Source organism: Calidris pugnax, unplaced genomic scaffold, assembly GCF_001431845.1.
Source record: "Calidris pugnax isolate Ruff unplaced genomic scaffold, ASM143184v1 scaffold28, whole genome shotgun sequence".
In the NCBI taxonomy this organism is placed as follows: domain Eukaryota; kingdom Metazoa; phylum Chordata; class Aves; order Charadriiformes; family Scolopacidae; genus Calidris; species Calidris pugnax.
This window is the reverse complement of record NW_015090842.1, coordinates 14510981-14526735: the sequence shown is the minus strand read 5'-3', so window position 1 is coordinate 14526735 and position 15755 is coordinate 14510981. Positions and strand designations below refer to the sequence as shown.

The following is a 15755-nucleotide window of genomic DNA, read 5'->3' as shown; positions in this document are numbered from 1 at the left end:
CTAAAGTGTGGAGCAGCCAGAGTGCAACAGTTCATCACCTCACTGCTTTTGTGCAATCTTACTCTGCAGTGAGTGGCCTCCACTGAGGACTGCACTCTAACCTTTATTACAGATGAAGAATCTGCACGGGGGAGCTCTCACACGAGTGTGCCGCTTCATCCTCCATCCCCACACAGTCAGCCTTGCCAAAAGAACGAAAGGATTCAATAAAATGCAATCAGAAAATTGTAAGACTGAAGCAGAACTGAAGTTCATAGATGTGAATCATTTATCAGTGCAACTGATAAATGTAGCAGTTTCGGGGTTTCTTTGGGGTTTTTTGTTGTTAGGTTTGTTTGTGGTTTTGGTTGTTGTTGGTGGTTTTGTTGTTGCTCTTGGGTTTGACTTTTTGGGGGCTTTTTGTTTATTTTTTGTAACAAAAAGGCACTTACTGAACTAGTAAATAATTTTATATGCTTTAGAGACAATGCAGCCTGACAGGTTTTAATATTTGATTTATGTTAGTAATAAGATAACATAATTAGGTAAACATCAAACATTCTTCTTTCTTGCTTGGTAGATTATTTCCAAGTGCAGGTTTAAAGACAATACACTTTTCCATGAATGTTTGTGGTTTTATATACACAAAGTTTTTTCTGATCCTTTTAAATTCTATAAAATTTTGAGATATCTATGTTTTAAGAAACAGCTTTGGTTTATAAACTAAATGAAGGTAAACTGGGTTTCTTTAGTCAAGGGATAGCAGTGTGAATAAACACTCTTTCTCTTCCTGCACCATCCAATTGCAACAACACAGGTCAAAGGACTGTGTTAGGTACCAAAAGGTTTTCTGAGTAAGAAATCTGTCTGTTTATACCCATGCACACACACATACCACTTTTAAAAACCTTTTTGAAGTTTTTCCAAATAGAAGCACTTACACAAACAAACAAACAAGAACAGGAAGAATATTTTCTTTCTTGAGATACAAAAAAGTTTTTGTTATTAATAGACTGAAATACTTTCTTTCCCCCTCAAACAACTCTGAAAACATACTTCAAGTCACAGTCATTTTAGATTGAAGTAGATTTGGGTAATTAATGACATATTTATACTTGTGGAAGATTCTCACAGATACAGCATATTTTAGTAAGACTTAACAGTTGTACACAATCAGGTTTCAGGAATAGTGTGGTGAGTAGGAGTAGGGCAGTGATGATGCACTTGGTGCTGGTGAGGCCTCACCTTGAATTCTGTGTCTGATTTTGGGCCCCTCACTACAGGAAAGACACAGAAATTAAGTACGTCCAGAGAAGGAGAACAAAGCTGGTGAGAGGTCTGGAGAACACGACCTATGAGGAGAGGCTGAGGGAACTGAGGTTGTTCAGCCTAGAGAAAAGGAAACTGAAGGGAGACCTTATTGCTCTCTACAACTATGTGAAAGGAGGGTGTAGAGAGGTGGAGGTTGGTCTCTTCTCCCAAGTAACAAGTGATGGGATGAGAGCAAATGGCCTCAAGCTGCACCAGGGGAGGTTTAGGATGGATATAAGGAAAAATTTCTTCACAGAAAGAGTTATCAAACACTGGAACAGGCTGCCCAGGGAAGTGGTTGAGTCACCATCCCTAGAGGCATTTAAGGACAGATAGACTTAGACGTGGTGCTTAGGGATGTGGTTTAGTGGTGGTTTTGTCAGTGTCAGGTTGATGGTTGGACTCGATGATCATAAAAGTCCCTTCCAACCTAGACAATTCTATCATTCTATGATTCAAAGTTTCTTAACATTTTGAAATAAATCATACACTATGTAGGCTAAAGAACACTGCATCGAGATCTGTGGTGAAGAAAAAGCAGAAAAAAGCAAATATGCTCAAGACAACTTATAACAAATCAAGTGACATCGGTATCTTGGAGAAATACAATTTTAAGAGTATAAAAATTAAGTAGCTTCTAATGCAAGCAATAAGAAAAACATTCTAATAGTGACAGAAAGTCACTCGTTTGCTTTTTTTGTTAATGCACCCTGTCCAAAGCAAGCTTTGGGTCATGACCCACCACACAAAAAACTTAAATAGAAACCACAGTCCAACTGAAATTGATCCAATTTACGAAAAGGATGAAATGGTCCCCTATAGAAACCAAGAGTTCTTCAAGAAACTCCCAGGTCAAAATTAAATGAACTGTTGTTGGAAATATGCAGTGGTTCTGCAAAATATTCAGTGTCCACAGAATTAGGGCTAACAGATGAGATAACAGTGGCTAGAAACATTCTGCTCTTCCTTTCATTACTGACAAGTGACTATTTTTGCTCTTCCTCTCTCATACTGTCTTCTCACCTGTATTTTCAAGCATCTCTAGATGTGGTAAATTTGAACAACAGATTCCAATATGAATTTTTAATTGATGCACTAAATTGCAAATAAAAGCATGCTTAAATTTATTTATGTCATTTTATCAGGTATCACAAAGTAGAAACTCAGACTAGACATTTTAGGATAAGAAATACCTATGTATCAATTCACTCTTCCCATGTGTAACTATAAATCTGTGATGCACCTTAATTTATTAGAGATGGACCGATACCTATTTTATTATACTATTAATCAAAGACTCAACATCTCCAAGGCAAGTGAAGAATGCCAATGTAAATGTCACATTTGGGATGATAAAGGACAATAAGATAGTATTTTACCATGAAAATACAAACACAGGTAGCCTGTTTTCATTCCTCAGTAAGACAGACCCCGCAGATATCTACACATAAAACCACTAGAATACATGAAAATTACAAACAGATATGGCAGATATCTGTCTGAATATTAACCTTTGCCTTGTAACTTGCGAAATTGAATATTGCTGTTCCTGAACAGTAGCCACTGAATGTGATGTGATTCTTCATTTTCATTATTTTAGCTAGGGTTGAAAGGATGAAAATCAATATTCTACATTAGCATTTTTGATGATATAACATGGCTTTGCTCATTTTTTGATGCACTGTTTCTGTCCATGCACTAAATCTAGAGTCAGCTGCTTTCCATGCAAAACCAGAAGTACAGATCAAGTTTCCTGATTATCTCACTTGTGTAGTAACAATTAAAAAAACCCTTAGAAGCTCATGTCACAGGTCTGTAATTTAGTAATCTTTTTACATATTTTTAAATCAGTGAAAAGGTACCTTTAAAAAAAACACTAGAGTTGCACAATATGTTATTAGGAGCTATATATCCTAGAAAATGCAAGACAGACAGCTGGGAAATCTAACCTTGTCAGCTCTCCCAATGTAAACTGGGAATGTGTATGAACTGGAACCCTTAAAACAGTACTAGTATTATTGATAAAAACACGACCCACTTTCTTCATACTGTTCCAAAGACAAAAAGTTTAAAATTGCTTTTAACTACAGTGGTTTTCAAACTGCAGAGGTAGGAAAAGATCACGAAGCTAATGTCACCAAATAAACTATTTCTGAACTCACTTGCACAAGGTCACAGCTTATTTTTTGCCAGGACGCGAGGTTGTGTCTACTCAAGTGCTTTACAATTATTTCCATGCTTTACACCTGTACAACAAAGCTACTCCTCTCACAGGTGAAACTGTTAGAGGTTTGTTTTTTCCTGTGCCATGAACTTCTGCTTATGTGGCTGTACTGGGGAGGAATCACACCTTTTCTCACACAGATGCACCTGACCAAGTCTTCAGCACAGGCCTAAGCCAGAAGCAAACTGCCCTAGAAAGAGTGCTTCACACAGAGGTGAGAGAGAGAAAGAGAGAGCTTCACAGTGATCTCACCAGCACCGCTATAAATAAATGGTGCAATTACATCTTTCCTTTTTTAAAAATAGAAAACCACACACGCATGCAAGAGAGAAGATCATGTAGTTCCTGTATAAAGCAAAATATCAGTACTGAGATCTTAAATGCAGTGAGCTTCTTGGAAAAAAGTTTAAAGTCATCCTGCAGGGTGTTTTTGCAATTTCTTTTTTAAATACAAGTTAACAACAAATGTAAACGAGCAACTTTAACATATGGTATAGATGAGTGGTTAACAGCTGGAGGATGTCTGATAAGGCAGTTCTGTTTTTGCACCAAGATGATGATTTCATTTAGGGAATGCAGAACAGTAGTTGCTACCCTTCACCCAATCAAAAAGGGATTCACAAACCCCAGCTGCAGGCACATGATCCAGAGCGAAACTGCAAAAATTGGGCGTTTCTAGTTGCCTGTGCAACTTACTGAAACCCCGCTCCCCACCCTGCTGCCATCTCATGTATTTCATTTTGCTGAATCTATCACTCTGCACCTCTCACTTACAACAGGAATAAGCAGCCAAAGTGAATGCTATTTCAGGCAATGTTTGCTTGCAAGTAAAACTGAACCAGAGTTTCTTTTTTAATGTTCTAGTACATTTAGTACATTTTAAAAAATGTTTAGTACATTTGTAGGTACAGTTAGTATCATTCTTCTGCAATGTTAATGGAATCCTTAAGCCCCAAAGCCTAATAAGGAGCTTTTAGGAGAAAAAGAATGGCTCCCAACATGTAATATTAGAAAATCAGCGTACATAACAGTAAAACTCTGAGAACAGCAGCCTCTGACTCCTCCACTTTTAGACCTCTGTAATTCCTCTCTGTGACTGCCACCAGATGCATAATGTGGATTCACTTGACTGGGAATAACTTGAAGGATTTATTCATGCAAAAGAACAATACAGAGAGATTTAAAGAAAACCTGTAGTTTTAATTTGATCTTACTTTGAGAAGCAGAGAAGGGGAAAAAAATGAAGCAGAATCTAAAAAAACAGTATGCAACAGTTGGTTTTGATTTTACCTACAAAAAACTTAGAAAAGCAGTCAGTTACAAGGGACTCCTTGTATTAACTGCTCTAAAATTTGTTTTTAAACTATAGACTTGTTTACTGAAGAGTAACCACACAATATTCTTGCTAATCCTAGACAGTATTTTCCTTTGTTGATGAATACACTTGAATTTAAAATTCAAGTTTTTACAAGCCTCTTTATCACAGAACTCTAGATGTCTTTATTCCTTACTAGGTCTAGGCACAAGATAGGAAGCCAAAAAAAAAAGAAAAAAGAAAAGCAGTAAAAAAAGACTGGCTATTAAGTAAGAGTTGATGACAGTTTTACAGTTTTACTTTGACTCATAATGCCAATTTCTCAGACGGGGTTTCCCTGTAACAAAGGCTTCAGTCCTGCTCTGCAGTGGAAAAGTTAATTCTATCTATAATACTTAGTATTCAACAGCCTCTAGTGGTTTCAGCTTGAATAGCAACATGTTGTTGAGTCACATTTTAAATTGTTTTTAGGATACATACCATAAGTAATCTGAAACATCAGAATTCTACCTTATTAAACAGTGATTAACAACGCAGTTTATGAATTACAGGAATAATACATAGTGAAGGAGAAGGACAGAGTTTCACTTCTTTTTCCATTAGTAAGTAAATTGGTAAAAAGGCCAGCTATTCCAAAGGTTTACGAAACAATCACACACACATGCACAGAGTGCTGCTATGCAGTAAAAAAAATGCATTAAAAATAAATGTGTCTCCAAAGCCCCAGTGGCTGCTGGGTATGTTGACCAAACCTACACCAAGAAAAAACTTCCAGATTCTTTCAAGCGACAAACTCTGGGTAAGTGTCAAGCACTCTGGAAAACAAAACTCCTGCAAATTTGCCACAGAAGAACGTGCAGGAATAAACACGTTGCTAATTTTATCAAGGGTGCTGAGCTAAATGGTCACAAAACAACACCGAATTTTCAAGCTGTCAAGCACAAAATCACTGCTTTGTCACTTCTTCATCTCTCATGTTCTGGTCTAAGAAGTGATCCATAGTATATTGTATTATAGGCTCCTAGAAATACATCATATTCTAGATTCCTAGAAGTTTATGCATATGTTCAGCACAAGATTTCCCAGTGAGTTGCCTGCACTCCTTCCTGTTGGGACTGTGAGGTTCCACCACTGTAACACACATAACTGACATACAGTCAGAAATCTGAAGTCTGATACAACAAAATGAACTCTCCTTAGGGCATTTCTTCCAATTATTCATTAAAATTACATAGGGAAGTGGTAATAATATCAAGGTCCGTTTTATGCCTTGAAAACAACAAGAAATTACAGAATAACCTGGAATTGAAGAAAGAATAATGGTGTATTCTGATGATTGAAAGTAGCAACACAGCTGTTAAGCAATATTAAATGTTACATGGCATCAAAGAAATAACTGATAGCTTTAATTCACAATAATCACACTGCATGTGATAAGCACAAATTATATTTAATGTAACCAAAATTGCTGCACTGATATTTGCAGTTATTTACATTATCCATTCATTATGCTTCCAGTTGCAAGGAATGGGGAATGGACAAATATAAACAAGTGGTTTAAAAGACTAAGAAGTAGATACATAGAGATGCAAGATCATAAAAAAAGTCCTAAGGAAAATCACCCAAAAAAATCTTTGAAATCTTCCAGCTTAGGTGTCTTCTTATAAACTTACTTTTAAAATGGCAAAATAGCATATTAACAAGTTTGAGACAGTAACTCAGTTGCTATCCTGTGTTTCTCCTCCTGTTTTAGCAACAAAGATGGTTATAAAGTAATGCATTGCTATTCATATGCTATTTTGTATAGCAAAACTATTACATCACTCTTTAAAAAGTAGAAAAATCAGATGCAACGTTTAAGATTCTGCAATAGACTTTCTACTGAATTTTACCCCAAAGTGCCAAAATGAGTGAAGACGAAATTCCATTCTCCCCTATGACAATAAAGGGCAGCAGAGGAAGAAAAGGATAAAGGCAGTGTCTCAACACTAAACATCCACTCCCATTACTGCGATTCTCTCCTGAATTTCAGGACAATACCATTGAATATCAAGAAAAATCAGTGAACAACTACCTTGTTTGAAATAAGCAAAATTTTTATGTATTAGCTAAACAATGAAAATAATCAATGCATTCTGTGACAAACAAAATTAAAAATTGCAATTAGGAAAGGCAGAAGTAGTTACCTGTGGCCTCGAATATCAGATTGATCACAGACTCCTCCTAAAGCAATTCTGTGGAATTCTCGACCCAAAGTCTTTGCAATTGATCTTCCAACACTAGTTTTACCAACTCCCGGGGGCCCCACAAAGCAAAGAATGGGTCCCTTGAGGTTGTTTTTAAGCTGTCGGACAGCTAAGTACTCCAGAACTCTCTTCTTCAGCTTCTCCATAGCATAATGATCATTATCCAAAAGAATTCGAGCTGCACGGATTTCAAGGCGATCTATCAATCATTGACAACAGAAGAAATATCAGAAAAATGGAAACAATTCATTCTACAATACAATAGAAAGAAACGCATTCATCAATGCAAACCCTTTTACACACGTTTAAGACAAAGTTTTCCTAAAACAAAGATATTGTAATTCTTTAATAATTATAATAAGGAAATAAGACATAAGCTAGACACATCATAATACTGATAACGAAATTGAAAAAACCACCATCTTTTCACTGTTACAGATTGAAACCTGGTTCAAATGGATTTGGTGTCTACTCTAGAACAGTGATTCAATGATAAGCAAATTTTTCAGCATTTGCTTTCTCAGAGAAGTAAGTCTGATCCCATAAGCTCTTCTCAAAAGACAAATTCACCCCTATGTCTTCATCATCTACTTATGTTAAGAGTCGATAACAATCTTGCAAACAGAGAAAGATCTTACTGGCTTGAAGGGCAGGCTTTACTTGCCATGCAACATGTCCATGATTTGGCACTGTTAAAAATACCCACATGATACTAGGTATGGAGAAATTCGGTTTTTGCAATTGACATAATTTGAGATAAACGGCCAGGCCTCAACGATGCACACTAAATAATGCTTTACGCAGAGCAGGAATTCTGGCACAAAGCAGCTCTCTTTTCCTTTGCTCTACAACATAAAGAGAGCAGGCAGGAGACAGTGAAGTCTATCAACTCTGCACACACACCCCCTTTATATTCTATGTATCCCAGACACAGACCCTTAGAATGGTAAGTGTGTGTATTTCACATATGGACAATTGTGATTAAATTCTCATCATCAACCATACAAATGTTTGTAATGAAGCACTGAACAAAAAGTTCACTAATGATCATAATTTTCTATTGGATTTTCTATTTTTATATTAATGTATATTTTTATTCACTGTAGCTATGGAGTCTGAAGCATCACTCACATGAATGCAAATACAAACTTTGCAACTCAAAGTTAAAAACTTCAAACTACATGAAACATGGCGTAATTTTACAAGATTAAAGAGCAACTTTCACCAAAAAAACATTCTGCTAGGACATGAACATCAATAGACACTTTACTCATTTTGGGATTCTCAATAATACTGTAGAGGATCTCCGAAGATCTGTAGGCAAACTTTGTACAATTTAATGACTAAAGAAAATCTTTACAAGAAGAGTTGTAAATAGCCAAGGCTCTAGTTTGAACAGACAAAACTCATCACCGTGCATAGTAAGGCGGCAAAAGATAGACAGATGTTTCTGCTGGTGTGGTATGTTAAATTTCTTTCTAAAATCAGATTGGTTTAAATGCCACTCAAAAGCCTCACTCACTTTCACTAGCTGCTTGAAGGAAATAAAATCCTTTTATTCAGCAGTACAACTTCTAGAAAGTAATTTTTCCCACTTAGTCTACTTCTGTTGGTCAGTAAGAAAAGTCATATTCGGTTTTCTACTCTTTCCTTGCCCTCCATTTTTGCATACTGTTCCCATATTAATAGAATCACTCTCCACCCACAACTTTTTAAAACTACAGTACTTGAAACTTAAAGCTGACATGATATTCAGTTTTTGTACAGAACCTGAAATTGCAATTATTAACTACAGTTGTGCTTTTTCATCTTTTTGTTCCTTACCAAACTTGATTAACTAAAGACATACCAGAACCTTCTTCAGGAAGAATAACACTACAGAAGTGTACAAAAACATTTTTGCCTGGCATCTAAATACTTAGATGGTCTTTTCCTCATTATTTTAGATACATACTAGCACAAATTGTAAGTAATAACATCTTCATTTCTCTATGTGGATATTCCTAATGCTTTTAAAATTAATATTCTTAGGTGCACAACTGAGCTACACAGGCTTTTCAGTATTCAGAGCTTATTTTAAGCCAGGCAGACTTGAGTAACATACTAATGACATTTTTATGATCAGACAAGAAGCCAAACATTTGCAAGACAGAACTAAGTCCATACTGTTTACATGACAGTTACTTATCCTAAAATGTCTATGCAAGAGACAATCAACAGTAACAGGTTTACCTTTCGTACTCTTGTTCCATGGCAATTCTACCATCAGTTCCAAGTAATTTCTTGTCAAAGCATATTCTGGCATTGACTGAGGCATCTTCTTTAATCTGGAAATATATGCTCAGAATTCATAAGGCTAACCAGGAATTAGCTGCGAAGTAAGGCTGCACCACAAGACAGCTACTTGGCAAATTTGAGGTCATTAGCATATCCTCTTACTTTCTGACAACCATAACACTAAAAATGCAAGTCACTAATCCATCAGTTAGGAGATTGTCTTTGCCTAATAATAGATTATTTAGAGGATACAAACAGAAATGAAAAAGAGCCAATTTCCTATGCATACACTATGCGTGCACCACTATATATGCATCCTCACTGAAAAAGAGGTTCTTAACCATCATATCATCATGGATATGATGATCGTTATGATGATGGAGTTATCCTCTCACTAGAGAAAAACAGAGGAAGAGAGACTCAGTACATGGGTTAGTTTATTCATTAATTATTAACAACTGTAGTGTTATTTAGTTTATTTTTTTTTCAGATCTTCACTTCGTAACATAGCCTTAGAGCTTAGTTTAGTGTTATATTAATGTACAAACTGTTATCTAGAAGACTTCGTATTTCTTTCTCATCAGCTCTGATGTTCCAAAAAAATGAAATGGTGAAATTTAGAAGCAAAAACTAGCACTCATACTAAGTTTTAAAAAATTCTGTATAAAACACAACCAATACAAACTTTTCATCAAATAAGAAAATGTAAATACAAGATTTGTTTGTAAAAATTAAATAAGAGAAGAAACAACCGTTTGAAAGTCTCCTACCTCTTTATTTCCTTCAGACAAACTTTAAGAGCTTGTTCTGACATACTGGATGTTCTAATCTTTTTTTCCAGCATGACAACATCATCGTGATCTTCTTCTTCCTCCTCATCTTCTGTAGCACTTGGAATGTGATTGATTCTTCTATTAGGACGAATAGCTACAACCTATGAAATGCAAAATAGAGCCAGAGAACAGTATCAGCTTTTGGCTATTAAACAAGCTGTATACATTGTTTTTGAATGGAAACCACGACAAGAACACATAAAAAATTCAGAAGATTTTAATTCAATAAATAACTTCACAAAGTGTTATTGGTACTACTTTAAAAAGTTACAGTTATTTTACTGTATGTATTTCTTAAGTGCATTTATCACCCACTTTAAACTAGCAGACAGCAGAAGACAAGAACAAAAATGAAAAGTTATTTGTGATTTTTTTGGGGCACCACAGCCCATCACATGAAGCAGAATAAGCCTAATCTTTACAAAACAGAGAAGTCCCCTCTTAACCTTTTTTAATTTCTCAATTACTTTCTGTTTACTGAACAGAAGTAGAGCTAGATGCAGCAAAAGTCTAAGCTGCCCTAGTTTAGCAAGCTACCTTTTACAACACACTTTCCTTATCTGCATTTCAAAAGCTATCATTCACCTGCAATGCCATTAGTAAAAGGCACACCTTCCACTGCAGAGGCCAAAACTCCTTGTGTGCACACTGTGCAAGTAAACTGAGCATCACGTGACTCTTTAAAGGAACCTGAGCACTTATTCAACATCAGAAAGTGCTCAGATTAAAACAAACAAACAAACAAACAAGCCTAGAGAGTTTTAAAAGAGTATTTTCTCTTTTAGGTATCTTAAACAGCCAAAGTTGCCTGCTGGGTGATCTCTGCAGCACCAGACTGACCATGAAACGTTATGGCTGTAGATTAAAACTTTGCACAGATTCAAACTGTGCATGTTCATTAGCCTGTTTAAAAGTGCATCTTTATACTTATTTAGAATGCTTAAATATCCCATATTTAATTGTCCATACCCTTTTATCATCATCCTGTTTGGGCTTTCTTGTTTTCTGAAGCAGCTTCAGGCCTTCAATCTGTCTAACAAGCAATGGTATAGTCATCTTGAACCGTTCTTCCAGCCTAACAGCATCTAAAATCTGAGAGCAAGGAGTTGTAAGCAGCCATATATAAGTTCACACTGATGGATCATCACTTTGGGGAAGGGGAACAGGGAGGGTACTGTTACTGTCTTTTGACCAGAGTTATAGAATAGATGGTTTAGGAAAAGAGGTAGCAAGAAATGCAGTGAGAATACAGCACACCAAATCTAACAAATCAATTTGTCTCAATGCCAAAACTAAAAAGCACTCCAAAATAGAAAAAAAAGTATTTTATCCTGTCAATTTTTAAAGCATCTTAATATTTTTGCTGCATTTTCTGTGGCAAACATCTATAAATACCCTATTTTTCAATTACTGAGCCTCAGGAAAGATCTAGCCCTCTAAGAAAGTCAGTTACAGCATGATCTCCTTGGTTAATGGAGAAAAAAATCACCTTATGCCTAAAAGTTTTTTTTGTTTTGGTTTGGGGTATTTGTTTATTTTGCTTGTCTTAAAATGCTTCCACCACTAGATGCTCTTTTCTTTAGCACTTCCAATTGAAAAAAAAAAAACAAACCATGGTGAATTTAATGACTAACGTACTTTCCTCCAGCAGGATATTCAGCTCCAGTACACACTTCCACTTCAAATTAATGCATTAATTTCTATTTGCTGTGCTTTGAAAGAACGTAACTTATCCTTTCAATTCAAGGTTGACCATGTAGCACTGGCAGCGACAAAAGGTAAGGAAAAACAAAACTTCCAAACACAGCAAGCAAACATAAAAATCAGCCTAGTAAGCATCAAGCCATAAGCACTATTTTTGCACAGTTATTTTGACATATGATGCAAGTTTAACCAGTGTCTCAGAATCTAAAAAATCTTCATATTTCAAGGTGTTTTTAAAAATATTAAAAAAACCTGATTTTGAAGCTGTTGGTATTAAGAGATGTATAATGATCTGTCAACTGTGATAAGTAAGCGAGATTTCAACACAATTTGAAGAAAGATTAATCATGTCCATGTTGTATTTATTGTTTAAGAAAATGAACTGTTTCCAAAGCTAACTCAATTCGTTTACCTATTAGGTGAGCTCTGACATATGGATATATAAATATTTTAAACAACAGCATAAAAACGTTTTACAAGTATTCATGCTCAGTTGTAACACAAATACCTTCTAGCACTACATTATTGCTATACAGTCTTGAGTGTAAGCAGTTTCAAAATTATCTAAAAGTGATTAACCATAAAAAAACCAGCAAACATCCAGCTCCCCTTAAAAAATTTAACAACATAATACCTGAAGCTTCTCTTGGTTGGACGTACGGATGATAGAAGTCAGTATATCTGGCAAAGCTTCTCTAGGCAGATTGTCCAAAAGACGTCTCAGCTTTGCGACTGCAGGAACAGACATATCCAGCATCTCAACCAACTGTAAGGAAAACACAATGAACAATATTCATGGTTGCTATGTTTCTTTTCAAATTATTTTAGTCAGTACCTGACCTAAAAATGATTGCATCTTGAAGTGTGTCTAGATTCTTTCTCAAAAAGCTACTGAAGTAAAAAAAAAAATTCACAGAAGAGGGACAGCATAGGGCAATCAAGACCTTGGGCTTTCTGCTTTTTGGCAAACCTAAAAAATATCATCATTTGCAGCTCTTTTTTCAGTGCCTACACGGCTTATTTCCTCTACACAGCCTGACAAAAAACTTTCCCAGTTATCTTAACACCGCAATGACTTTTCTTGTATGTCCTTTAAAACCACATTCTAGTTATCTTAACACCGCAATGACTTTTCTTGACTTTCTCCGTTTATAATCAAGGCTCTAGAGGATTTTTTCCCTTTAATAATCTAAAAAAAACTCCTCACAAAAAGAAATCTATTCAAATCAAGGCTCTAGAGGATTTTTTCCCTTTATAATCTAAAAAAACTCCTCACAAAAAGAAATCCATTCTATATATTTTTACATGTATATATATAAAATCCTGGCGAAAAAAAATTATCAAAAGTATTCCTTCTACTTGAGTGGAAATATATTATTGCTATAATATTATCAAATTATCGAAATAATACCAACTTATCACAGCACCAACATACATGGTTAGATTTATCCAGCAATGAGCCTGGAACTTGATGTAAAAACCTTAAGATACAACAGAAATATTTATTTTGTAGCTGAAGTACTGAAACTCTACAAGCCACTGAAAAATATAAAAACCTACAGAAAAAAAAGGGCAGACAGGAAACAAATACGTGCATCAATACATCAATACGCGATGCATAGGGTTAAAACAATTTACCTGCACTGCGTACTTGTAGAATTGTTCTGACAGCTCTCCAAGCTCCTCCTCAGATTTAGGCTGATTAGTAAACTGCTCAAGTCGATCTAACTGTTCAACTTCAGCAACAGGATATGGCTTCTCCTTCAGCAGCTGCAGGATCTGGAATCGGCAGAGGCCCGTAACCAGCAACGTATAGTGTGGCTTGGGCCAGTTGCTGCCAACCACCTGAACTGCCAAGGCAGCAGTGCCAATCCTGAAAACAGATCAAATCTTTGTATTATTTGTCACCTTCCACAGAACATTTTGCATGCCCCTTGTCAAGAAGCAGTCGAGCTATAGGTTGCAAGAACCTCCTGGGTTCCTTATCATGAAAGGCAACCAAATTATACCATTTCTTTTGTAACACAGATTACAAGACCAAACCCTAAACCCTGAAAATGAATAAGCTATCTGAAAAAAAATAACTAAGATAATGGAATACGGTCACCTGACTTAGAAACGTATATTTGTTTCACAAATAATTTAATGGATCTTGGTGTAGACAGGAACGCTGACATTTCTGCTCAAAGTATACACATTGGAAAATGGGGTGTTTGTAATTTAAAGTTTTTCAGGGAAATTGTTAGCCTCGTTCTGAACAAACGTTTTAGATCACATGTACCTGTTCAAGTAGATTTAACAGAGACGGTCTCTTCTTGCAAAACCTTACTAAATCCACTGCTGTAATACAGTTTTGAGAGTAAGGGTCACAGCATGTTAATTTTACTCATGCTTTATCCCACAGAAATGCAATTCGGCTTCATTTTACATGAACTAGGTCACTGTCCATACTACTTATTAGGTGAAGAGGCAGCCTTAATGCTCCTGGCCTGCGTTGTTTGACCGTATTTTCCTCTTCCACCTCGGCCTCCTTTTTCCAACTTTTTTTCCGGCCGTCGGTCAGACAGCCCCCGTCACAATGCGACACCCCCCCGGGACACTGAGAAAAGTTTCTCCGAAGGGAGAAGCGTCTCCCACACGGCGACGGAGCAGAAAAGCCTGGCCCCCGCGGAGGTGACAACATGGCGAGCTGGCCTCGGGGCAGCACCCTCCCGGCCGGGGAGGTAGGATCGGGTTAAGCAGCAAGCTCGGACGAGCGTCCGAGGCCGGGAAGGGGAGGAGAACCCGTCCGGGGGTCACCTGTGCAGGGAGGGCAGGTCGTCGCAGTCGGAGGTGGGGTCGCTGGTGTTGGGGATGACGCCGATGATGGTGCTCCGCAGCGAGGTGCCCTTCAGGAGCCGGCTGCGCACCAGCTGCATGTTGCGGGGGGAGTCCACGCTGGTCCGCATGGTCGAGCCGGGCAGCAGGACGCCCTCATGGGTGAGCAGCAGCGGCAGCCGGCTGGGGATCTGGATGGCGCTGCCCGCCGCCATGGCCGCCCGCTCCGCTCCGCTCCGCTCCCCGCCGCGCACCGCCCACACACCGGGGGCCGCCGGCGGAAGGCTCCGCCCCGCTACGGGCGCCCGGGAGGGACAGGGGGCGCTGCCTCCGCCGGGACGGGACGGGACGGGCGGCCAAGGGCGCGCTGTCCCGGCCTGTCCTTCGCCGAGGGGGGGGATGCCCCCGCCCTGCGGGAGGACCTCGGTCTGCCCGGCCCCAGACGTGGGGCTGCGGGGTTTGAGTCACCTGGGAGAACGAGAAAGCGCTACGGGGTCCGACACGCGAGAGGGAGTAACAAATTTATCATTTGTTAAAGGGAATGGTTACTAAGTGACACCCGGTTTTTTTTGTTTATTTCTACAAGCGACCTCCTCTCCTGTGCTCAGCCGCCTTCTTAGGGCGGGTGCTCTTCCAAGTGCTCCGGGCAGCCCTGAACTAAACCCAAGGGAGGAGATGCAGGATGCAACGTCTTCTCCCCGCCTTCCCCGAGGGCTGGGGAGCAGAGAAGAGCAAAGCCACCCAAGGGTGCTCCCCAGCTGGAGCCAGACCCCGGGAGCTCCCAAACACCGGGGGAGTTCAGGCAGGGAGTGCAGGGCTGTTCCCAGCAGAGCTGGAGGCTTTGGCAGTAACCTTCCTTTGCCCAGTCCTGCAAAAGCCTCCCCAGGTGAAGGGGCTCTGAGTGCTCAGGCCCTATGGAGAGTTCAGATGAACAAGTGGGTTTTAGAAACTTTCCCTTTTTTTTCCCCCCCCACTGGTGAAAAGCCATGCAATATCAAAGTTGCATAATGTAACAAACCGCATTAGCCAACCCTTGTTAATCACTGACT

The 15755-nt window shown here is 38.3% G+C and overlaps 1 protein-coding gene across 1 annotated transcript in view; it reads right to left on the bottom strand.

The window, feature by feature from the left end:
• Window positions 1–14966, bottom strand: part of LONP2 (lon peptidase 2, peroxisomal) — a 48749-nt gene extending 33783 nt beyond the window's left edge. Inside the window, exons 1-7 of the mRNA XM_014942405.1 lie at window positions 14689–14966; window positions 13528–13762; window positions 12524–12655; window positions 11155–11277; window positions 10123–10286; window positions 9308–9402; window positions 7016–7274 (exon numbers count right to left, since the gene is read on the bottom strand). Coding sequence (XP_014797891.1) covers window positions 7016–7274; window positions 9308–9402; window positions 10123–10286; window positions 11155–11277; window positions 12524–12655; window positions 13528–13762; window positions 14689–14921 — 1241 coding nt within the window. The 5' untranslated portion in view covers window positions 14922–14966. The remainder of the gene's footprint in view (window positions 1–7015; window positions 7275–9307; window positions 9403–10122; window positions 10287–11154; window positions 11278–12523; window positions 12656–13527; window positions 13763–14688) is intronic.
• Between the last annotated feature and the right edge of the window lie 789 nt (window positions 14967–15755).